Source organism: Trachemys scripta, chromosome 10 (assembly GCF_013100865.1).
Source record: "Trachemys scripta elegans isolate TJP31775 chromosome 10, CAS_Tse_1.0, whole genome shotgun sequence".
In the NCBI taxonomy this organism is placed as follows: Eukaryota; Metazoa; Chordata; order Testudines; family Emydidae; genus Trachemys; species Trachemys scripta.
Genome location: NC_048307.1, coordinates 71,328,824 through 71,354,096, shown reverse-complemented (window position 1 = coordinate 71,354,096; position 25,273 = coordinate 71,328,824). Strand labels below are relative to the sequence as shown.

Sequence of the window (25,273 nt, the reverse complement as noted above, 5' to 3'; positions counted from 1 at the left end):
CATAGGAGCATCTTAACAGCTCTAAGGTGAAACTTCAGCACAATGAATTAATAACCTAGACTTTATGCAGACCCTCCTACACATATAGGTCATGTCTCCTCAAGACAAATGCACCCTGTTTTTTCTTAATGAAAGGATTTAAGTTACCACTGATATCTGATAGGAGATCTTGGAAAGAGGATACAAGTCAGACTCATGAAACAAGTTCTTGTTTATTCTGGTATTTATCTTGTGTTGCTAACAAGTTCTCATCCTAACCTAGTAAAAATATTAGGTAGAAAATATATGTCCCACCCTATTCCCTCACTTCTTGTTTCTTAAATAAAAGAATCAAAATGTCAAGCATGAGAATGAGACAGGCTTTTCTTTCACCACACTCCTGTGGTAACATTAATCCTTCACTGTAGATACAAAATGTAGCAGCCACAGAATCTACAGTGCTGCACCAGTGCAGTTCACACCCCTCACAACCATCAATCCGTGCCTCCAGAAACACATTAAAACAATATTTAGCACTTATCTGGTACTTTTCATCCACAGAACTGAAAGTGCTTTACAAAAGTGAGGCCACATCACCTCCTTTTACAGATAAGGAAACAGAAGGAGGGGAAGTGACTTGCCTGAGATTACACATCTTAGTGGCAGAGTTGTGAAGATGGTTGTTACTTATACCAGTGGTTCTCAAATTAGGGCTGCCGCTTGTTCAGGGCGAAACCCTGGCGGGCCGGGCCAGTCTGTTTACCTGCCACCTCCGCAGGTTCGGCCGATCATGGCTCCCACGGGCCGCGGTTCGCCACTCCAGGCCAATGGGGGCTGCAGGAAACAGCGCGGGCCGAGGGACACGGCAGGTAAACAAACCGGCCCGGCCTGCCAGGGGCTTTCCCTGAACAAGCGGCGGCTTTAGTTTGAGAACCACTGACTTATACCACTTAAAGGAAACGGTATCAACTAAAAGCAGAGATATTCTGAAGCACTACTCCACCCCATCTGGAGCTCCAGGGAGAGGGACCGCTAGCTTGTGGCATCAAGGAGTTAATGGGAACTGCTGAGAACTTCTGGGAAAGACAGAAAGATACATTAACAATGGAAAAGGGTAATGAAGAGTGAACTTTTGGTGCGAGAAAGCAGATAACTCAGTTATCTATCAGCTACAGTGCATTTTATCGAGAAGACAATGTGCGAAGACTCCCTGCTCGGAGCTTTAATAGAAAGAGTTTGAGAATCAGATTGTAGGTGAAAGAGTCTAAAACCATAAAATAGTGTTCTGGGCTGGAGAGGAATGAGGCACTACTGCATGCATGTCCTGACACCTCCCTCAGCAAGTGGCCTCCCAACCTGAAGTCATTTGTTACAGCCCCGAGAAACTTCCCATCAGCACAAATACCCTGGGGAAAGAAGACAAAGAAATATATATTCTTGCCCTAGGACTACATTTTCCATAGCCAGGCTTTGAAAGCCCTTAGCAATCCTGCAAAGATGCAGATGGGCTACTGTTTAGAACTGGAAGTCAAGTCTATACTCAGTTTACACAAGGTCATATGAATTATTTCATCTGAGTCTCAATTTCACCATCTGCAAAATGGCAGCAATACCTTTGTAAGAGTGCTTTGAGATCCTTATACAAAAACTGCTTTATAGTGTTGAGATGGGGCTATGTTTGGGAGGACAGAAGAAAGGAAGATAGAGCAAAAGAACTACACTGAGGGCTGTAAACATCCAAAGGACAGGATGGTTCAAGGAATCTAGGCTGGGATGTGGAGCCTGTCACATCTAGGTGAGGTATCCAAACCGTGCCCAGGTCAATAGTGACAAAAATAAGATTATCTGATGGCTATTCAGTGATGTCTGAGATGAGCTTGTGACCTCAGGACTTTCTGAGCAGACAAGTGGCCACAACATATTACTCACAACTGGCCCCCTTTTTAGTACCTTCAGCAGATATGAATGGGCTTTTAGTCTGAAGGGCTTTCCTTCGAGGGGGGCGCCCTCAAGGACAGTGCCCTGTCATGGCCCATCATGTGCATCAGAGAACAGCGGTTTCCAGTGTCAATCCAGCACCTTTCACCAGCCTTGTGTTTGCCTAAGATGACAACATTCCCTCTCAACATACACATTTTTGGTATGCACAAGTTTCGAGAAAGCCCATGTGCTACCTTGTAGTACAAAGGCAGCCAACAATGAAGTGATCTTCAGATCAAAGCAGGGCCAGCATTTATATAAGCCTGCACAAGCTCAGACCCAGAGGCATTAAGGTGCACATCTTCTGGATTCAAGTCTAGCAGCTCATTTTGCAGACATCTCAGACAACGTAGAAGTCAATCTTGCTTCACGCGTACAGCGCTAGACCAGCAAGCTGTGCTTCAATCCCAGACAGTCACCCATTGGCACCCCTTGCCACCTCGCCCCCAGTTCTCACAGGGTGTGAAGCAGGAGAGGACAGGCAGCAGTAAGTCAGCAAAGTCAGACCTTCAGCTACAAGCTCCCAGCAATACACATGAATCCAAGTCTCCCCTTCTCCCAGTGCAAAATCCAGCCTAGCTGTCCTCTAACATCAGGGGAAAGGCAAGCACCGTGACATTCCAGTGCCAAACAGATGCAGACATTCTGGAATCATCTCTCTCAGGTCTAACCCTGTTATCCCCTGGTGACTATAATCTTACAGTCTGAGGAATCACATAGTAGCAATGGAAAAGACAAGGATGCCACAAGTCAGACATTCTGCACATTCATGTACCTGGCATGCACCAGAGACTAGGGCTGGCTCTTTCCCACCCTGTCAGCAGAAGCAGGATGAGGGAAGAGGATGACACCTACCCCTGGGGACACATTCCCGGTCCATGCAGCTCTTTTCCCTAACCGAGGGACCAAAGGGCAAACTGCTCTCAAGTTCCAAGCCTCTCTCATGCATTCCTGCTGCTAGCTACCCATCTTCCCACCCTACAGCCTAGCTCACACGTTAGGCATGCAGTCAGCTGTTCTGGTTTCCCTTCCTTGGTACTTGCCACCTTTCATCTGAGGGGCTCAAAGTGCTTACAGAAAGTGGCTCAGTCACATCCTCATTTGCCGGTTAGAAACTAAGGCACAAAGATTAAGTGACTTGCTTAAAGAGTCAGGAACAGAAATCATCTCTTCTGATTCCAGTGACCTGCTCTAACTACTAGACCATCCCACTAACAGAGACCTTTCTCCCCTAATGCCTTGCATATTGATGTGGCTTGAGTGCACTGTGTGAGTCACAAGAACTAGTTTCGTTTCCTCATAACAGTAAAGGTACAAATAAAAAAAAACCCCACCACCATAGCTTCTAGTCCTACTCTGTAAGATGGGTACTCGTCTTGACTAAGTAGAAGGGCACCGGTATAGAAGGAGTGTTTGTGAACTCTGCCTTTCCTATCACAAAACAGACAAAGCGAGAGAAAAGAAGACACTCCTTGGAGAAACAGGCAAGGTTTCTCAGCTACATTTTGTTCACCAATAGGTGTGGGAAAAGACAGGGTTTAATGCAACAAGGGGCTTTGGCAATATGAACTGGATATCTATAGAAAGAAATTATCATAAGACTAATCTCCAATCAAGATGGCTTCTTTAGAAGCACAACGGGATTCTCTTTCAATGGCTTGCGAGTGCCAGCTGCAGACGCTGGGGAACAATGCTGGTTGGTTAGGGCTTCCAGGTCAGGTTCTGTAGGTGAGCAATGGTTTGGTTTCCTAGAAGGCATGAGTGTCCGGCTTTGGTGTGTCCATGATGGCAACAGCTGCCCCAGCCCAGGATTGTACTATGTACAGCTGTGCCTCATGTGGAAATTAACAACATATTCTGCATTAGTCCGCTGCACTGAGATGGCAAAGGGCTCAAAGGGGTGAAAGGTGAATGCAACCAGGCGTCGTACTGTGTGATTGATGGGTCGGCCCAAGAGTCCTGCTTGGATTTCAAACTTCAGAAGGCCAGAATCCCGGGCATAAAATCTGTAAGGAAGAGAAACAGAGAATGCTGATTAGGTCTATTCCTGCTCACTGGTTTTGCCATCTTGAACTCTGCATGAAAAGGGACTGGTGCCACTGATGACTGCTCCTTATTCCATCCCTGGAATTTACCCAAAAGAATGCTGGCAAGATGGCGCGACAGACTCAGCCTGCACAGGCCAATACGTAGCATTGACTAAGCAATACAAATGATGGGAAGGTCACGTAGGGAAAGTCCCTTCCTGGGTAGAAGTTTTTAATCTCTAACATTTTAACTCATTTTAGTGCCGTAAATGAGAGAAGCCTCTTGCAAAGGGCTGTATTTCATTCTTGCGGGCTCTGACTTCTGGATCCACAGTTAGAAGCAAAAGGCTTTATCCCTAATAAAATACATACTGGCTCCCTACCATCCCACTGATGCAAACATATCCCATAGTCATAATGGGAGTTGCAAATGAGAATACAGACCCATTCCTTTTAGTAACTTTTAAATAACAGCCTTCACTCTCTAACTGTGAGAATGCATTGTGTGTCTCCCTTTCTACCAAAAAGACTTCACAACACCACACTGCTGCTATGTGACTTGGTTACTCGCACATCATGTCCCCTCGCTGTGTCCCCATTCAGAAGATGTAAGAGAGCTACAGGACTTGACTTTGCTCTAGGGTGCCTTACACTACTTTACAGCCAGACTTCACAGTCACTTATAGAATCATAGAATCATAGAATATCAGAGTTGGAAGGGACCTCAAGAGGTCATCTAGTCCAACCCCCTGCTCAAAGCAGGACCAATTCCCAGCTAATTTCACTTGCTGATTTCCAGTGAAAACTGTCAATGCAAGAGTCTAGGAGAAAGTCGCTTAATGGCCAAATGCAGTGATCACAGCAAATCTGGATGATCTGGAAAGGGAAAGAAATCACCCAATGTACTACCATGCAGAGATCCACCTCTGAGACTCAGATTGGACCCTTGCTCCCCAAACCTGGAGTGCTCTACAATGTGGCTCAGGTAAGAAGTGGACATTGCTCTTCACTGACTTTCTGACCCATAAGCAGAGCAGTGTTGGCTGCCTCTAAAGGGAGTTCTGCCTAGCACTCCTTTGTTTGTTTGATCTTTCCTGTGTTCTGGAGGAACTCCTCTCCATGTCCAAGAGTTATGCTGTTTCAAGCTGCGCCTCTTACATCTCTAGGAGAACACAAGGATCTCTGCAACTTCACCTTCCACCCAATACTTCGGTGGGTTCTTCAGATAATTTGAAAACCAAATGGCCTCCTGTTATTACACAAATCCATCAGCACTGGCCCCGAAGTTGGTTCCGCGATAAGGACCTTTTTCCGAGCACAGACTTGTGATGGTCATTCTGTTCCTATCTGTCTCCATTTCCTTCCTGCCTTGTAGCTTTTGGTTGTTTGCATTTGCCTCTGGTTTCAGCTCAAAATTGCTTTTGTATCAGAGCACATTCTTCCCAACACCACCTGCTAGCCTGATACACTCACAGCTCTTAGCTGGCAGCAATGGCTCCAGACAGATTCTTTCAATATCAGACACCCTCCAGGTTTTGATAATGCAGCTTGCTAAATTCCTTGCATTTTTCTAGCATGCCATTCTCCTCTCCAATCTCACTCCTCACCCGAATAAGAGTGCCAACCAACTGGCCTGCCAATTACACATAAGAATGAAGCAAAAGAGCTACAATCTTAGTAGTTGGCTTTCCAAAAAGCTCCCTCCTACACAGAACTAGGCATGTGGGGGGTTGGTTTCTAACTAAAACATGGCCTGTGGGCTGCTACTCTCTCCACAATTCAATGTAATTTAAACACACTCAAGATGAGCTCCCTGTAATCTCAGGTAATCTCAAAGATGTGCTCGGGTTGGTATTTTTAAAAAGTGCTCTGCAATCAGAGGCCATTTCCATGGACTCTCACTCTGTGGATAAACTAGGCACTGAAATAGAAGACCTTGTGTCAATAAAAACAACAAGACCAGCCTTTTCAAATTGTACAGAAATGGTAAATTTATCTGCAGACCACTTCTTTAAGTAGGCTCCTTATTAACCCTTTAGATTTAAAAGCTTTAACCCCTAACACAGGAGTTGCTGTGTTAAGGATTTGGCAGCCCATGCATCTCCCTCACAAGCTTTGTAGTTCCCTGCTGTGAGTTTGCTGCCAAGCCTCTTGTAAACAGATATTGGGGAAAAGGCCCTGAAGCCATTCCATCAGCAAAGAGGCCAGGAAGCAGGATGTTAACCACTCCAGCAGCTGAGAGAGAGGACTGCTGCAGCCTTCCAGGGGAAGAGAGACAATAAAACTAAGAGTGGGGAGGAGTTAAGCTAAAGGCAGCATGAGTGGGTGCCGAGATGGTGCAGGACACAACTACCGGACCTCAAAAATAAAATAAAATATAGATTGAGTGTACCTTGGGCTGCTGATGGGCTCTGTGCCAATGCCAGGTGCATGGAACTGTCACTATAAATCCTACATTACCAGTAATGAGAAAATAAAGCTAATGCATCGTTATTTCAAAACCGTTTTCTGCATGATGGGCCACTGTTGTATCTTATTAATCATGGTCTTGTGTGAGAGAAACAGGGCAGCACTTTTCCAGCTGTTGAAGGGTTAAGGGTTACTTCTGCGGTTGAATTGCCCTGCATACTATAAGCAGGCAGCTAGGAAACAGGAGCCCCCCACAGCTCCAAACCCCTATTCAAGTCCTGATTGACTCTGGCATTTTATAACCTGAGCTTCTAAAGCGCAAAGCTACATGTCTACTCAGGGGAGAGAGGGAAGGTGGTAGTTTGCTTTGTTTACTACAGAAGACGTGACCACAGCAAATGTCTGCAGTCCTACTCCCTTTTGTCTGTAGCAGCTGCACAAAGGTTGGCAGATGCAGACAAACACCACCCAGTGAGATGTCTGAACATCAAGTACAGCGACAGGAAAAGAAGCAGATATTTTTCTGCAGACTGTACAGAGTGAGTTCAAACCAAACCGTACACGGGAAATCAATTAAATAGCTATGATTTGGGGATTGTGTGTGTATGAATGGTCAGAAGTTCCCAAATCTTAGGCAGGTATAGTGTGCATGGTGCAGGAGGGAATACCGTGGACAGCAATAAAGTTGGTGGTTGCGACCAGTTTCCCCATCTCTCTGGGCAGATCAAAACACTGACATCAGGGCAGTCACCGAGCGCAGCATTAACTCTTTGATCTCTCTCTCTGTTCACAAAATGTAGGATTTATTTCACTCTTCAGGCACTAAGAGCTGTGCAGTTTTCTGCCTTGGGACACTCAGCACATTTAGGCCCAAAGTATGATCTTCCTTAAAACGTTTTGAATCTGGTGGGGGAAGTGCCAGAATCCAAACAGCTATTCTTGAAATCCATTGCTGTGGCCAACAAACAGAAACAGTTTGTGCACGCCCAAGATAGAAATGTGCAAGCTCCCTGTTAGTCTGCAAGGAGCATTGCAAACCTCCCTACTTTCAAGGTTAGGCATATTCCTGTTAATAGGGCACAGACAGATATAAGCAGAATGGCCCTTAGGTCTGACCAAAGGTTCTGCTGTGCAAGCAAGTTTCTTATGCATTATAGGTTTCCAAATCATGAGAAACACAAGAGACGATAGGGAAAAGGGGACCACAGACTCCAGTGTTTGTTAAATGAAGAGGAATAAAGTTCATAGTGAAAGATGACTTTGGTTTCTAAGTTTCTCAGTGTGCGTTACAGACAACGGAGTATGAAGACAGTCAAACCAGCGCTGTGAATGTTATGGGTAACATATAAAGACATTTAAACAAATCAGACTTGTATAAGTGCTGGCCAGCCCCACCTCCCAAAACGAGCATTTTCTTGCCGTGGCAAAGCAGACTCATACATTGCAACCATAGCATGCTGGCTGTCATATAGCAAAAGGCTGGAGTCTGAGAAGAGGGGGAATTTAATGTTCATATAAAAGGATGTTAAAGTTTCACTACCCATTTCTGCCTCTCAACATGACCAATGCGCTTCAACTCCACTTTTGAAAGAGCCAAATGTAAATGTGCATATGTAAAATAGGCACAGTCCATAGGAGAGGAAAGACAGAGCTTCCTAATTTACTGGTCTCTTCGGAATAATCTAAACAAGGACTCTGCTGGAATGGGACAGAGGAGGAGAAAAGGGAAACATCCCTATATGTACACTTCAGTCTGAGACACAGTCGAGACACATGTACATTTCTGAGAAACACGCATTCAGTCCTAGCCATGTGCAATTTTCTGACTCTTCTTCATACCTGATGGGGTGATCTCCACACGTCTTTGGCCGTTCCATGACTGACACCCACTTGTCATCATAACTGAAGAGGGAGAGGTCAAGGTAAGGACTGCCGCTGTAAGACTGAGCGCTGATTGGGAGCTGACCCAGCAGCCTCCGCACAGCCTCTGTGTGCCCTCCATACTTTGCATTCACAATAGTGTCCTTAAACCTGGAACACACAAAGGGACAGCTTTTATTTGCAAAGCGCACAGGGAAATGGCACAATGTAGATATATTAGTGTTCAAAAAGGATAGAGATAACAAAAATCAAAACAGCAGCAGTTTAAAAAAATCAGTACACCTCTACCCCGATATAACGCGACCAGATATAACACGAATTCGGCTATAACACGGTAAAGCAGCACTCCGGAGGGGCGGGGCTGCGTGCTCCAACCAATCAAAGAAAGTTCAATATAACACGGTTTCACCTATAACGCGGTAAGATTTTTTGGCTCCCGAGAACAGCGTTATATCGGGGTAGAGGTGTACTACTAAGTTCAGAAGTTATAATTCATCTAATACACCATCAGTCTCAATTCTGGTGACCTTTTACCTGCTCCACAATCAGTGTTCCTATTCTGTTTTGGAACTATGGACTGACAAGTGGATAGGAACTTGTCATTCCACAAGATCTGGCTACAGCTGCCCTGCAGTACTGGAAATGTACAGGATCAGAAATGGGGAGAGATGGAGTAGCAGCTTAATCAATCAATCCAGGTTTTACTGCAAAGATTGTAAACATTGTCAGTGAAGCCTGAAGGTTGTGCTATTAACAGCTGAATTCCTGAGGTTGAAGGAGGACTTGGGAATCCATCTCTCCCCAACCATTACGTTTTGATTGCATAAAGCAGGGGGCGGCAACGTTTGGCAAGCGGCTTGCCAGGGTAAACACCCTGGCGGGCCGGGCCAGTTTTATTTACCTGCTGACGCGGCAGGTTCGGCCAATCGCGGCCCCCACTGGCCGCGGTTCGCCGTCCCGGGCCAATGGGGGCGGCGGGAAGCGGCGCAGGCGAGCAATGTGCTGGCCGCGGCTTCCCGCTGCCCCCATTGGCCCGGGACGGCGAACCGCGGCCAGTGGGGGCCGCGATTGGCCGAACCTGCCGCGTCAGCAGGTAAATAAAACTGGCCCGGCCCGCCAAGGTGCTTACCCTGGCGAGCCGCGTGCCAAACGTTGCCGACCCCTGGCACAAAGGGAAGAAACTGTAGAAGAAGAACAACCTCGAAGAGAAACCTGCAGCTGTTTAGCTCAGCACAGTCTGAAACGTTCTTTCCTGTGAAAAGATTTATCTGCATTGGAGTTTTTCTTCTTTACAAGTTAGTAAGCAGAATCTGAGCTTTCTGGTAGCGAGATCCAACTTTTATGAGACCAGCGGTATAAGAGCCACTTATCAGGAACAGTTTATATTGGACTGTAAACTCTCAGGGCAAGGGTCTATTGTGTTTACTTATCTAACAAGCACCCTACCACCCCATCACCAGCCCCATTATAGGCTCCACCACCAACCAGAAGGCTGAAGAGGTTCTTGCCTCTGGTTTCAGCTACAAAACAAGAGCAGCACTTCATATGTTTGCATTAAGTTCTGTCCCTCACACGCAGTAGGGAATCCCCAGTGGGAGTTATGGAAATATACAGGACGACTAAGTCTCCTTCGCTTGCATGGATTCAACAGCTTGAATCAACAGAAGTCTCCCCTATAAGCAATGGCAGAAATGGTCACTACATAGTTATGCTGAAGTTAAATTAGTTGTGGGAAGTACAAGAGGCTCTGGCACACTTGGGTATGTCACCACATATTCCTAGGACCACATTTTAGAAACATCACCACCTGCATTACTAACATGACTTTAGTCTGTTTAAAAGAATTTTAGAAGCCTTGTTTACTTTTATATCTCACTCCACTTTCACTGTGACATTAGATTGGTCAGTTTTACTTTCACACAGGAAAGGAAGGTCCAACTGAAAAAAGGAACAGCATACTTTTTGCTGAAATTGTAGAAAATGCCACAAACACAGAGTTTTATTCATATTACATTTGGGGAAACCTGTCTGGCAAAATAAATCCCAAATTTGGTGACATTTTGGGTTTAACAAATCCTAGCTTTGGGTCCTAATACTCAGAGAGCATCACTTAAACAGCCTCAGAGGAAGTCACAGCATACAAGGTGTGCTGGCAGCATTCTTCCCTCAGAAATCTCTCCCCCTAGGGTTGGATGCTTAGATTGTCACTGTATACTTTCTAGCCTTGGTCTACCATTTGCATGGAAGACCAAACAAGACAGTGAATGTGGAATACAGAACCAGGTGTACCCTGCCTCTGCCTTGAGTGTTCAGCAGATTTCAGAACCATAAGGCTGTGGTGAGATGTGCCATGTTCAGAATGGACTCATATACCAGTCAGTCACTAAAGAGCTATGTTTCTCAAGGTTGTTACAGCTATTTGATACTGGCCTTTGGCTGGCAGTGTTGAGCATGTACCTATATGGTATAAGGCATGCTCCGAATGGCTCACCGGCGCTGGATCTGTCTGGCAAAGTTGTTACTGGAAGCAGAGCAGGGAAATTGGACAGCCTCGCTGTGCAGGGTGGCATTCCTGAAGAGGTCACAGAAGTTCTCAAAGAGCTCCAGTAGTTCATCCGAAGTGTTCTCGAACACAGCAATAACCTCTGTGGTCACCATGTTGTACACAACAAAGAATGAAGGCTGCAGAGAGGAGCAGAGTTAGTGGTTTTCCAACAGAGTGCAGACAGACAATACAGGGTCTATATTAGTTGGGAATCCTCCCCCCCCGATACACACAGCACACACACAAAAGACTACCCATGATTGCTCTGCAATGTAGGAGAATCTCACATTCACTATACAAATTCATTATGCTATTCAAATACCTCAGAGGGTACCAGATTATCCAGCCTATTCACTACAGTGTAATTATTTATGAAGGGAACTAAACACACTTTCAATTTTTCATTTCAAACTGGACGTCAATATTTCTGTTTTCTCTTCCTCACTCCCCACCAAATATAAAATGTTTTTTAAAGTGGCAGATTTAATTTTCTTTCCTGCTGGGGAAGTGATTTTAAACCAGGTGCTGGCTGGCAACAAATTATTTTTCCTGTATGTGAAGAGCTGAGAGCTTTTTTTTTTTTTTTTGGCATTTATTGTTTTCCCCCACTCTTAATATTTCCAGCATGCAGAGATGAGATATTTTTAGTGCATTGTGTTCCAACATTGCCTGCAAAAGTTTTGCCCTCCAGGTACCATGCTGGTGTAGAAATGAAAGCCTGAAAGACAATAACTATTTCTTTTTAATACTGACACTCTTATCCAAGAATTTCCAGGTGCCATTGCAATTGTAAATCCAAAACATGACTCAGGTACTTCTGCAGTAATTTTTTCCCTCGATAAGGTTACTCAATCACTACAGACACTAACTCCCAAACCAGGGGTGTCCAAACTTACTGGCCTGCCGAGCCACATACAACAATCTTCAATCTTCAGAAGTTCAAGAGCCAGGGCACACCTGCTGGGAGCCAGGGGTTGGGGCTTCAGCCCTGCTCCTGAAGAAGGCCCGAGCCCTGGCAGCTGTGCCCTGGAGGGCTGAAGCCCCAAGACCCACCCTCTACTGGACAGAAGCCCCTCCCGCACCATCCCACTGCAAAGCAGAGGTCCTGAGCTTCCTCTCCTCCCCGTGTCTGGTAGGTGAAGAATGGGGAGGCATAGTGGGCTCTGCAAGCTGCACTTTAATGGTAAAAGAGCTGCATGTGGCTCACGAGCCACAGTTTGGCCACCCGTGGCCCAAACCCAGATACGAGTCACATGCATGACCTCTAACAACATATAGCAACAGAGTAGCACCTTTGTAAATCCTGATGAACTCAGACCTTAGGATTTCCATTTATATTAGATGCTTACAGACTGTAGACTCCACCTTGATATACTCACAAAGCAAGACTGGCCTCGTTTTACAAAAAGAAACCCAGCTGCAGACGCACCTCAAGACTTCACCCTATAGGATAATTTGTGGGCTGGGGAGAAGAAGAAGGAGTGAAGAACTCAGACGGGTCTCTCAAAATGGGGCGGAGTTTGGATTATCACTATATCGAGCCCATGGCTTGTTACAGAGTTGTGTTGGTTTGGGAGAAGTTGGTCCGCGCTATCCAGTTTTCTCTCTCAAGGGAGCTGTTACTGACACATTGTACTTAGACTATTCAGAAAATGGGGGAAACGGATAGTTTCCAAATACCCACACATTACTCCCAATCACCTGAGCTATTAGCTAAATCACCACCTCCTGAAAAAAAAAAAAAAAAAGTCCTTCTGGGCTATAGGATTGAAGTGCAGAGGGAAGGAGAAGAAGAAGGGCTTGACTACCCTTGACTCATTCCTGTACAAATATTTACCACTTTAAAGATTGCAAAATTACAGGGTGGATAAAAATCAATGATTTAAAAAAAAAAAATCTGATTTTTTTGATAAAATGCTTTTTGAGGAAAAAGCCCATATAAAGATAGTTTTAATTAAGATACATTATATAGGGTTACCATATTGAACAAATAAAAAAAGAGGACCCTCCACGGGGCCTTGGCCCCGCCCATTCCCCACCCCCAGCCCCGCCCCAACTCCGTCCCTCCTCCCTCCCACTCCCAGCCACGCGAAAAGGGCTGCCCAAGCGCTACCGGCTTCACGGTTTGCTGGGCAGCCCCCAGACCCTGTGCCCCCGGCCGGCACTTCCCGAGCACAGCTGGAGCCCGGGAGGGGAAGCGCCCAGCCGGGGGCGCAGGGTCTGGAGGCTGCCCGGCAAACCGTGAAGCTGGTAGCGCTTGGGCTTTGGGCAGCCCCTATGCCTCCGGACCCTGCGCCCCCAGCCGGGCACTTCCCCTCGTGGGCTCCGGCGGCGCAGGGTCCAGAGGCATGGGGGCTGCCCAAAGCCCGTAGCGCTCGGCTCTTAAACAGAGCCAAAGAGTCAGGGGAGGAGCAGAGCCGCCGCAGCCAGAGGCTCTGCTCCTCCCCTGACTCTTCGGCGGCGCAGGGTCCGGAGGCAAGGGGGCTGCCCGAAGCCGGTAGCGCTCGGGCAGCTCGGCTCTTAAACAGAGCCGAAGAGTCAGGGGAGGAGCAGAGCAGCCGCAGGAGGGGAAGTGCCCGGACGGCATTTTCCCGGATATGTTCGGCTTTTTGGCAATTCCCCCCAGACGGGGGTTTGATTGCCGAAAAGCTGGACATGTCCGGGAAAAACCGGACGTATGGTAACCCTACATTATAGCTCAAAGATATCTCATTATGGAATAGGGATTATAAATTCTAATTCTATAGTATGAGACAATATATTAATGTAATGTTTAAGAAAAGTTTTGTAAATGAGTTCCAATAGTTCATGGATTAGGGAACCAATTTTATGGGATTCCAGGGGCTTCTGTATAGATTATTTAGGTTAATCTTTCTATCTATCCAATGGGGCTCAGTCTAAAAGATACCATCAGAGATGCTTAGTTTTGCAGTTCTCAAACTGTGGATTTGTATCTCCAGCGATAACATGCTTGTTAACAGCAAAAATGTTTTAAAATACATAATATATAGAGGTGAGAAATAACAGACCTCAACCCTATTGTCCCTCTGCGAATTTGTGTACACAGAGTCACTTCCTTACCTCTCTCTAAAAGTACAAAGTTTCAAAAAGTTCAACGAATAGAAGATTGTTGGGGGCGGAATAGATCTGGACAAGAAGTCGTCTGGAGATAAATGTGAGAAGGGAGGGACAAGCAGTAGAAACAAAAGTGAAACTGGTTGAGCAGCATATTCCAGAAGTCTTGAGATCTTTCTGAGTGTAGCCTTGATTGATTTGAGATCTACCACACCATTCTCTCACTAGAAGGGAAAACCTATAATGGCAGCAGGCCGTAAAAGAGACCCAGTTTGGGAATAAGAACCTTTCAAGCAATATATGTTTGCTGATGATGTTTTAAAGAAAGTCACACCAGTGAACTGGTGGAAGTCACTTAAGCACTTGGATTCAGAGACTGTTGAAGTGATAATCTCACTTTTAAAAGCAGTAGCTTCTTCTGCCGGCATAGAAAGAATATTTCTTCCTTTGGACTAATTCATTCCAAACTGAGAAATCATTTGGGACCTGAAAAAGCAGGAAAGCTTGTTTTTCTTTTCCAGATTATGAACAAACAGGAAAATGAAGATGAAGACGACTGAGTTAGCTGCAGAAGCCAATATTTTAAGGTTCTCATGTTGACCTGGCTGACACAGTCGATTAATTTTTTTTAAATATTTCATTTAACTATTTAAATTAAAAACAATTTTAACAAAAAACAAACCTGATTTTAAAAAACTTGAATGTTTAACTAAATTCAAAAATTCACGCTTGTTTTATTAAAATACTATATGTTTGCTGTTGAAGAAAAAAATCCAGCATACATAACGTTGTTTTAGTTACATAAAATAATTTAAATGTCTGTCTGGTGATGTGCTCCTCCTAATACAGCATGGCAAGAAAATCCTCCAAATATTAATGATTAACCTGTTGAATTGGAGATAGTTCATCTCCCAATGACTTCATAAATATCTGCTTCAATTACCTTTGGTAAATGAAATAACCAAACAATCATTCATTTTCTAATATAGCTGTAAAACTAATCTGAAAAGTTTTCAAAATAAATCACTTTAAAAATGTATAGTGTGTACCTTCTAAAAATGAAACCTACATCTATCTGAGTTGTGAAGAATATGTATTAAGGTTATAACAACCAACAAGAATGCACTTTTATGTAGAAATCCATGATTAAATCGAGTCTTTCTGACTAGTGATTTAAATCAATTTGATTTAAATCAAATCCACCCTGCAAAATTACAATTGTGCGATACACCTCTACCCCGATATAACGCTATCCTCGAGAGCCAAAAAAATCTTACCGCATTATAGGTGAAACTGCATTATATCCAACTTGCTTTGATCCACCGGAGCGCGCAGCCCCGCCCCCCCCGGAGCGCTTCTTCACCGCGTTATATCCGAATTCGTGTTATATCGGGGTAGAGGTGTATTTCTTTTATGGGAATCTCTGTATTTACTGCAATTATGGGTCTATGAAATGTGCTAAACCAGAGAAACGTTTCTCAAATAATATTTTAAAGCCACTTGTAGTTCCTGGGTGGGACATTATGCTATACACTTGGCGTAAGTTAGGTAACCACATAGCTATTTAGAAAAACACAGTATTTCCATAGAACGCGTCATGTCTAGATCCATCTGAATAACTGAGAATTCATCTTCCATACTTTCAATATAGGATCCCACTACTTGTGCTTGTGTTAATCAGACAATTGAAATGGAAAAAACCTACTAAATCATCTAGTCTATATCACTGCCAATGTAAAGCGCAAATCCCAAAAAGTGGGGGGGGGGGAGGGGAGAAAAGAAACCAGATGTAGATATTCAACTGTATCATAATTTTAGGCCTCACTACATAATCAAACAAACAAAGGAAAGGTTAGACTCAAGTGCAGAGGAAAGAACAGAATTTTCACTAAATATAGAACCCTGCTACAGCTGCCATAGAAACCATCCAAGAGCAGTGGAAATGGCAGAGCATGAAGAAGGGACCTTGTGGCCAGGTTGGCAGATCTAAAACGTGACCATTTTTGCTTTACTTTGTATTACTTCTTGTTTATTTAGATGCATAAATGTATTTATCAAAACTCAAGCTTCATGTACAACATTTGAAAAACAACCTTTTGTGAGTTTTAATAAAAATTAAAACCTTAACTTTTTCCTCTCAACTCACCAAAAAACCCAATATCCTAAATACCAACCCCTCCTTATGCAAAACCTAGGACAGTGTTTCCCAAACTTGGGACGCCGCTTGTGTAGGGAAAGCCCTTGGCGGGCCGGGCCGGTTTACCTGCCACGTCCGCAGGTCCGGCCCATCGCGGCTCCCACTGGCCGCAGTTCACTGCTCCAGGCCAATGGGAGTTGCTGGAAGTGGCGCGAGCCGAGGGACACGGCACGTAAACAAACCGGCCCAGCCTGCCAGCGGCTTTCCCTGAGCAAGCGGCAGCCCTAGTTTGGGAAACACTGACCTAAGAGATGAGATGGGCCTAATTGTCAATAAGCTCTGGCTCTCTCAAAACAGAAGTAAATGAAAGACTTTCCACAACTGAGAGCCCTACACACAGAACAGCTTGCCACAGATGCTTAAATCTAGAACCTATTAACCAGTTATCTTGAATGCCTCAGCTGATCAGATAGCCAGAACTTACACAGAGCTTCACAGATCAAATATCTGGAAGTGGACCCAGAAACAAATGGTAAGCTAAGTTCATCTCCTGAGTAACCAGTGCAGTCCGCTACCTGCCTCTGAGGCTTCAAGCCAGCCACGATCTGCATCAGCTATGAAGTCTAAGCGGTCTTCAAATGGAAGCAGTCTAGAGCAGTGTTTCTCAAACTGGGGCCGCCACTTGTGTAGGGAAAGCCCCTAGCGGGCCGGGCCGGTTTGTTTACCTGCCGCGTCTGCAGGTCCGGCCGATCGCAGCTCCCAGTGGTTGTGGTTTGCTGCTCCAGGCCAAAGGGGGCTGCGGGAAGTGGCACGGGCCAAGGGACATACTGGCTGCCGCTCCCAGCAGCTCCCGTTGACCTGGAGCGGCGAACCGCAGCCTGTGGGGGCCGCGATCGGCTGGACCTGCAGACGGGGCAGGTAAACAAACCGGCCTGGCCTGCCAGGGGCTTTCCCTACACAAGCGGCGGCCCCAGTTTGAGAAACACTGGTCTAGAGAGCATTGCAATGACCAGTCACAAATGCCTGTCAAAGTCCAGATCCAAGAGAACTGGTTGCATTCACCTAATCAGGAAGGCTTATGATATTTTTGGCCACTGGACAGAGCTCAAGACTCCAGGATCAGTAAAGTGGGCCCCAAAACATCCCAAATTGCAACCCACTTGGACAAAGGTTTAATATCTTTGCAATATCCATGTTGTTTATATGTATTTGTTAGACAAATATTTCAATGCTGCTTTTACAAAAGACACTCAGTCCTCAACTACTTTACAATAATAAACAGTGCGCACAATCTAACACAGTGGTTCTCAAAGCCGGTCCGCTGCTTGTTCAGGGAAGGCCCCGGCGGGCTGGGCCGGTTTGTTTACCTGCCGCGTCTGCAGGTTCGGCCGATCGTGGCTCCCACTGGCCAAGGTTCGCCGCCCCAGGCCAATGGGGGCTGCGGGAAGCGGCACGGGCCGAGGGATGTGCTGGCCGCCTTCCCACAGCCCACATTGGCCTGGAGCGGCGAACCACAGCCAGTGGGAGCCGCGATCGGCCGAACCTGTGGATGGGGCAGGTAAACAAACCGTTCCAGCCTGCCAGGGGCTTTCCCTGAACAAGCGGCAGATCAGCTTTGAGAACCACTGATTTAACATTCTTTGTGACTCTACAGCAGACTAATGTATGTGCACAATGGAAGAAGTAACATACAAAGAAAGCTTCAAAGCGAACAGCTAACATCCATTCATTCCAACTTCTAGCCCAGGGGTCGGCAACCTGTGGCACATGGCTCGCCAGGGTAAGCACCCTGGCGGGCCAGGCCAGTTTTATTTACCTGCCCCATCCGCAGGTTCGGCCGATCGCGGTCCCCACTGGCCGCGGTTTGCCGTCCCGGGCCAATGGGGTCGGCGAGAAGCCGCGGCCAGCACATTGCTCGTCCGCACCACTTCTCGCCACCCCCATTGGCCCAGGACGGCGAACCGCGGCGAGTGGGGACCGCGATTGGCCGAACCTGCCGCGTCAGCAGGTAAATAAAACTGGCCGGGCCCGCCAGGGTGCTTACCCTGGCGAGCCGCGTGCCGAACGTTGCCGACCCCTGTTCTAGCCCTTGAAAAACAATGGGACAAATATTGAGGGGGGCAGGGAGGGAGTCACGAAACTTCCAGAGAAAACAGAACAGTGAGCAATGAGCAGCACTGCAAGTTTAGAAAGAGTTCTTGCAGACATCTTTAATAGAATTATAAAATAAGCAGATGAAAGGAATTAAGTAGATTAAAAAACTTAAAGTAGTCTCAGACCAATCTCACGTGGACTGAAAACTGAAGATCTCTAGGAAAAAAGGCAATGATAAACATGTTGTGTTATGGTGCGGGCAGAGGGGTAAGGGATGTCTACCACAGAGATTGGCATTAGAGCTGGTCTGATTTAACTTCATTACCAACCTGGAAATGGGAGTCAACAACATATTAGTTAGAGATAGCAGATGATACTAAATTGGGGGAATTCTGCACCACTGCACAAGCACAGAATTAATGTCCCCAGCAGATTTTTTTTCTCCCGCAAAATAATGGATTCCGACAGGAAGGCAAAGGGAAGTCATGTGAGGGGTCACGCTACAATTACATCTTTTGCCCACCAGAAGAGAGGGCAACTGGCTCATGAGCAGGAGCAGCCAACCGTAGAGAGGGAGGGGGCAGATGCTGTCTTCCTTACAGCACCCTGCCTGCAGGGCCAGGTAAGGAGGCATGGAATGGGGGGATGAGAGGGGCAGAGAGTGGGGCACATGGGGCTGCTGGAGGGGTCATGCAGACTGGGGTTCATAATAGCTAGTGAGGGGAGACAGATTGGACGCAGGGGCACAGGAGCTAGTGGGGCGACAACACTGAGCCAGGGACTGAATGGGAATGGGGGTCCAGGGCCACAGGGGAATAAGGGCAGCTATGCCTGGGTGAATGGGAAGGGGGGGTGCAGGGACACATGGAGATGGGGCAGCTATGCATAGCTGATTGAGGATGCAGGGCCACATGGGGAAAGAGGAGAGTGGGGGCGCAGGGGGACACGGGCATATTTGCAGATATGCCTGGCTGAATAGGGTGTGGGGGTGCAGGGACACACAAGGATAGGTTCGGATGTGCCTGACTGAATGGGAGAGGCTAGGGGCCAGCCAGGGTCTGCATGGGGGAGGCTCCCCAACTCCCAAACAATTGCCCCCCTCCAAAAGAAACACCTTGTTCCATACTTCCCCAACCCACACCCAACAACCCTCCAGATTCTGTCCCAGGCTCCTTCCCAGCAATTACTTCCCTCTCCCTCCGCTCCTCCGTTACCCCCAACTTCCCAAAGCTTTTGCACTGCTTTGGAGGGGTGCGGGAAATACATTTCTGTATTGTACTTTAAATTAATTATTACTCAAAGTTCTGTATTAATATGCCTAGTAAGGAATCTATTTGTCAAAAACCATTTCCTGAATCTTTTTTGTTGTCTGTATTGTTACAGACATATTTGCTGACAGGTATTTTGAAATAAACTATCAAAATAATTGAAACTGGTTATATTGTTATTTTGACAAATAAAATAGGCAGAATTTTACAGAATTTTAAAATACTGTGTGCAGAATTCTTAATTTTTTGGTACACAATTCTTCCAGGAATAATTGGGTGTTGCAAATACCATCCAGGACAGAAAGATAGTAAGAGGCTTTGAGAGATTAGAATTGTAAGCAGAAAAAGTGAGATTCAGCTTGGAAAAATGTCAGCTATTACATATGAAAAATACTCAAACACACATACCTAATAGGAGAGAAGCATCTAGAAAGCAGTGATAGCTTAGAGATCCAACTATGCAATACAATATGGCAAGAAAAAAAGGTCAGTTTGGGGTGGCACATGCAGAGTCTGTAGACCACAGAGTAGGGAAGTGAACAGTCCTTTCTTTATATTACTCTGGCATGACTGCCTCTGAAGCACTGTTTAGTTCTGGGCACCCTTCAACAGAAAGAAACTGGTGAGAGTGGGGAAAAGGAACAAAATGATCAGCAGGCTGGAGGGGTTGAAATAAGAAGCTAAATTAAAGAACTAATTGTATAGTTTGTGTAAGACATCTGATGGGGAATGACTGGATGACTCTCTACAGGTAACTGAAAGATATATATATACCAAAGATGGGAAAAGGTTACAATATGTAGGGTAGCAGTAGGATATAATTAGGAATAACTGGAAGAAATTAAGAAAAATGTAGAATGAGTTTTATGGAGCAAATCCCAATCATGAGTTCCATTAAGCTGTGGAACAGTGTCCCAACGGAAGCAGAAATACTGTCACTTGGGACATTTACAATTCTAATCAGATTGTACGCTTATCAGGACAGAGACTATTTTGTAGCCTGTATTTGTACAATGCAAGGCATAATAGGTCCCTGATCCTGATTACTAAAATACAAACAACAACAACTTGGCAAAGCTTCAATAAGTGTAGTATAGAAAACAATCCTGCATTTGCAAGAAGATGAAATTGTATAACCACATTGGTCTTCTCTCTCTCTAATTTCTATTAAATTTTGACATTGTGAGGGAGAATCTTACTAAATACCATCAAAGATACCACCAAGGCCCCTCATAACAGGATCCAAATTATATACTGTGGAGAACAGAACATTTCTACCCAACACTCAAAGACCCAAATCAGCACTTAGACCAGAAATGTAGCTTATAGTATTTTTCTGCATGGGAATAATCTCAACAAAGCAATAAACTGCCCAAAGAGGAAAGGCCCTACCTGTGAAGGGTCTGTCACCCGCAGCGTGACCACATCTTCACTGGTGTATTTAATAAACAGATGACTCTCATCCAACAGCTGCATTTTCCACATGCGCAGCTGCCTCAACTGATCAAAGTACTGGAAGAACCTCCTTTTTGCCATCGCACTCCCATCCTGCTCTGCCCTCCTCCACAGGTACACCAACAGTCTGTGTTTCAGAGAATTTATGAAGGGCTCTTTGTACGGGTTTGCCATCCCTGTCTGAGTGTCTCGCTGCACTTCTGGATAGACAGCGGAGAGGGTCAGGAGATCATCCTCATAGCAGAAGCGACCTATAGTCCGTACATCAATGAATGTGCCCTCAGGTGTCACTTGAAAGACATGAATAGTCTGCTGCTGCACGGAGAGAATAGCCAAGATATTCTTATACAGGTATAGGCCCTGGTTGTGAGACAAGATGACTTTGTCACATTTGAATGTCCTTGTGTCACACAGTCTACCTGTGTGAAGATCTATGATATGCAGAGAATAGTCCTCCAAAGGGGACCTGGGATTAGGGGTCACCGACTCACTGTTGCGATAAACCTCAAAAAATGGGGGGTGAGGTTCCTCAGGCAGGTAGGCAGCAGAGCCAACAATTACATAGCGACAGTCATCTGTGAACAAACTGCACTCGCGGTTCAAGTGCTCACCATTGGAGGCCACGTTGGTGATATGAAGCAAGACGAAGAAACGTTCAAAGAGCCGCCCACGGATGTTGACAGATCTTTGGTCGTTGCCATTGGCCAAGATCTCTCCCTCATAACCCTGCAGGAGATCCTCTGCTGCCTGGCAGCCCTGATACTCGTAGATCTCCAGGGAGGTCTGGTCCGAGGAGAAAGCAATGAAGTAGCGCCCGTCGGGGGAGAACTTGCGCAGAAAGCAGGGCGGCTTCTCAACGTTGACCACAGTAAAGTTGGGGAAGACATTCTGGTGGAAGACCCGGACCTGGTGCCAGTGGGTGCCGGCCTTACCAGAGCTGATCCTTCGGCGCTCCAGGCGGTGGATGACATTCTGGTTCTGGATTCTGCGGGGCCTGATGGTCGGAGCGTCATGATCCATCACTTCATCGTTCCCTGGGAAGGAAACACAGAGGCCGCTGTACTGGACAGGGAGCAGCACGACCCTATACCAGACCGGGGGGGGGGGGGGGGGGAAGATGGGAGAGGGTCTCCTGGGGGAGCAGGGGCACCGCAAGGGTAACACAGCTGGGACCCTAGAGGCGGGGTGCTCTGGAGATGCCTGCTGAGAAGAGCGGGCGCGGGAGGCTCCCCCGGAGGCGACCCCAGTGTCAGGGCCCGGGGGTGGGAGGCTCACGGAGTTAGGGGGGCCTGGGCGCCCCGGCAGACGGAGGTTGCGGTTTCCAGACGCCGGGGCGCTGCAGGGCCGCGGTCCCCCGGGAGGGGCGCGAGGCGGCGGGAGCCGAGGCGCTGGTGGGCGTCGCGCGTCTCCTCACCTCTCCGGGCCGCAGCGGGATCCCGACGCCTCCGCCGTCCGGTCACTCTATGGCCGCCGCCATCTTTCCGCCAAGGCGCCGCTGCTAACGACTCAGCCTCAGCCTTGGTGACGAGAGCAAGAGGGTACCGCGCCAGCCCGGAAGTGCTTCCGGAGGCCGCGGGGCGTGGCGTCAGGTGGGAGCCGAGTGTCAGCCGCAGCCGGCAGACAGTGGCCCCTGGCGGCCGGAGGAGTCACCGCGGGGCTGGGGGAACCAAGGGCCCTTCAGAGCCGCCAGGGACCATGGCACCCACGGCAGCCGGGCATCATGGGAGATGCGCCCCACATCCCCAGCAGTGCAGGGGACCTCCCCTCACCCCAGTAGGGAGCTGTACTCACCGCACCCCTCCCTGCCCCCCAAGAGCCAGCTGTGCCCCTCAGGCATGCCAGGCACCTCCCTGCCCAGGGTGCAGCGCCCGCCCCAGTCCCTCCCGTACGCATAGCATGACCCCTCGCCTTACAGCCATTGCTGGCAGACTCCGGGGGGAGTCTGGCTCTGAGGGGCACGGCGGGTGTAGGGGAGACCCCATGCGAACTGGGAACTCTCTCCCAGGTGCACACTCCCACTGCCCATCGGCTGCGTCTCTGGGTTGCCCATTGAGGCCAGTGTTTCTGCAGTAATACCTGGGCACTACCCTATTTCCCTTGTATGACATTTTGGGGGGCAATCCAGAGCAGCGAGGGGCTGTGTCACCTCTGCCCTTCAACCGTGGGTGCCACACAATGCTTTGCTGTTGTGGCTCCTAACCTGGGCTCCTGCCAAACAGCACGCAGGGCACACCCTGAGGGTCTGTGTGTAGCCACAGTCCTGGGCCAGCAATTCTGACCCCAGCAGCCTGTCAGCAAACACCAGCCACACTCTGGCTTCCAGCAGCCTTGATTACCACATGCAGAGTAACCCCAACACACACCCAGTTCTGGATTTCCCTGCCCCCCCCCCCCCCAAATGTATTGTCCTCTCCTGGACAGATCAGATAACAAAGGTCTGTTGTCCCAAAGGAACAATATACAATTTGCCACCTTAATGGGAATTACCCACACAGTTCACAACACTAGATTAATTTTGATTAAAGAACAAAAAATTGTATTTGACTACAAAGAGAGAGGTTTTACGTGAGTACAAGTATTAAAGCATTTCAGTAAAAAATGGTTATAAGACAAAAAGATACTGTACTAAACTTTTAAAAACTAGGCCTGGTTCAAGGTAAAATTCTTACCATATGCTTCCAACAACATTACTGACCAATCTTCAGGTCAGGATCCTTCCCAAAGTCAAAGAGCTGGATTCTTTTGTCTTCTTAGATTCAAGAGAGATGGATAAGGAGAGAGAACTTGGAGTGGTTTTTCCTCTTACTTGTATAGTTTAATCACCCTTTAAAATGCATTTCCCTGAGAGTGACCCTTAGGTAAAGTTCTTCCCAGTGGAGGGCAAGGAGACATGGGGGGGGGGGGGGGGGGAGAGAGATTTCATGCTGTTCCTTCTCTCCCCTCTGTCTGAGGACTCTGTTTACAGCTCATATGCAAATTGAGGTAAACACATATCCCTTTGTTTAAGACCTGCTTGATCAGCTTTAACTAATGGCTACATGACTTTAAACATGGGTCTTTAACATTATACAGGGAGGAATTTCATAACTTTACACACAATGTTACCACATACATTCCACCATGATATTATTGACCAGTGAGATATTAGTTTTCAAATACTTCATAAGGTGACCACACGAGTGCATTCCATTACACCTTGTCACAAACGTGTCTTTCCAAAATGTGTTATGGGTGTTCCCCCTCAGCACTAGGACTGATGCACCATCCCCCTCCTGTATTGCCCCACTGCCTGCTTTCTTCAGTCCAGCGCTCATTGGCCATCCGCCATAGCACCTTCCTGACCCTTCACTTTCCAGTATTTCCTCCCCTCCTGAGAAAGCACCATCGCCCCAGAAGAGTTTTGTACAGCCTGAATGCAGAAAAGGCTGATACTCAATGTGGGGAGGGCACACTGTGCCCCATTTCACTGCCCTTCTAGTCAGAGAGAATCATGCTCCTCTAAGACTCTAATGCTCTCTTCACATCAGTTCTCAGAGAAGAGTCCCACCCCACCCTCCTCCCCAAGGATCGCTGGCTTTGCTCATTCCCAGTAAGATTATCACATTCCTCATTGCCACTGGGGAATAGATTAGCAGTCAACGAGAGCAACAATTTTGCTAACTCAAAATGTCCCATTCTAAAGGGATATGACCTGGCCCCTTGTGACCAGCAAATTCATCACATTTGTGATCCAAGCAAACTGGGAAGCCTGGTCGCCTCCAAAGAAGAGAGTTAAGTGTGTGCTGTCGCATTGCCACCTGGTCCTTCAGTGAGGGAGTGAAAATCGTCACAGGTTTGAAAACCTTTTTCCTGTTTGACCCCTTCCTATGGTGGTTGGAATATCTCTCTCCTCTCAGTGAGAGGTTCACCAATGTTCCTGTTGTGTATTTTGCATTTAATTCAACAACAGCCCCTGTGTTTGTAGGCTCTATTGATCATTAAATATGACAGAAGTGATGCAGTCTGAACTGTGCCCTACGCCAGTCCCCAGTGGATGCAGCTGACCTACTGTTATCAGTACACAATGCAATCACAAGCGTTCGGCATTTCGACCATTGGTATAAAAAGGTGAATATTGTGCCAGTGAAAAATACAGGTTCCAGCAGTGCTAAAGATTGAAACCTCTATAGATCACCAGTACAGGCAACAGCTGGCAAGCATGTCCCCATGCACCAGCCTCTCCACCTATGGGCCATTTCAAAGGTATGACAGATTAGTTCATCTCCAAGGCCCAATTAATCCTTGGCCTCTGTGGTAAGATCCCAAAAAGGTATCCACTTTTGCTGGTTTTTCATGTGTGATCATGTCCCCAAGGATCTGAACTGAGATTCCCTCTTGCCCTCTTATCACTGAGATTAGACTGCACTAATGCATAATAGTATCT

General features: G+C 46.9%; 1 protein-coding gene across 1 annotated transcript; it reads right to left on the bottom strand.

Moving 5' to 3' along the window:
- Window positions 1–826: 826 nt before the first annotated feature.
- Window positions 827–22,363, bottom strand: DET1 (DET1 partner of COP1 E3 ubiquitin ligase). Its single transcript, XM_034784490.1, has 5 exons — window positions 22,265–22,363; window positions 20,788–21,884; window positions 10,768–10,958; window positions 8,235–8,426; window positions 827–3,965 (listed from the first exon to the last, which is right to left on the bottom strand). Exons 2-5 carry the CDS (start codon window positions 21,868–21,870, stop codon window positions 3,776–3,778), a joined length of 1,656 nt encoding a protein of 551 aa, XP_034640381.1. The 5' UTR covers window positions 21,871–21,884; window positions 22,265–22,363; the 3' UTR covers window positions 827–3,775.
- Window positions 22,364–25,273: the final 2,910 nt, after the last annotated feature.

Excerpts from the sequence above, each read along its gene's own strand:
- DET1 (XM_034784490.1), bottom strand. The coding sequence starts at position 21,870 with ATGGATCATGACGCTCCGACCATCAGGCCCCGCAGAATCCAGAACCAG. Across the intron at positions 10,959-20,787 it reads GGGTGACAGACCCTTCACAG|CCTTCATTCTTTGTTGTGTA; the intron begins GTAGGGCCTTTC and ends TCCTCTCTGCAG. Across the intron at positions 3,966-8,234 it reads TGTGGAGATCACCCCATCAG|ATTTTATGCCCGGGATTCTG; the intron begins GTATGAAGAAGA and ends TCTTCCTTACAG.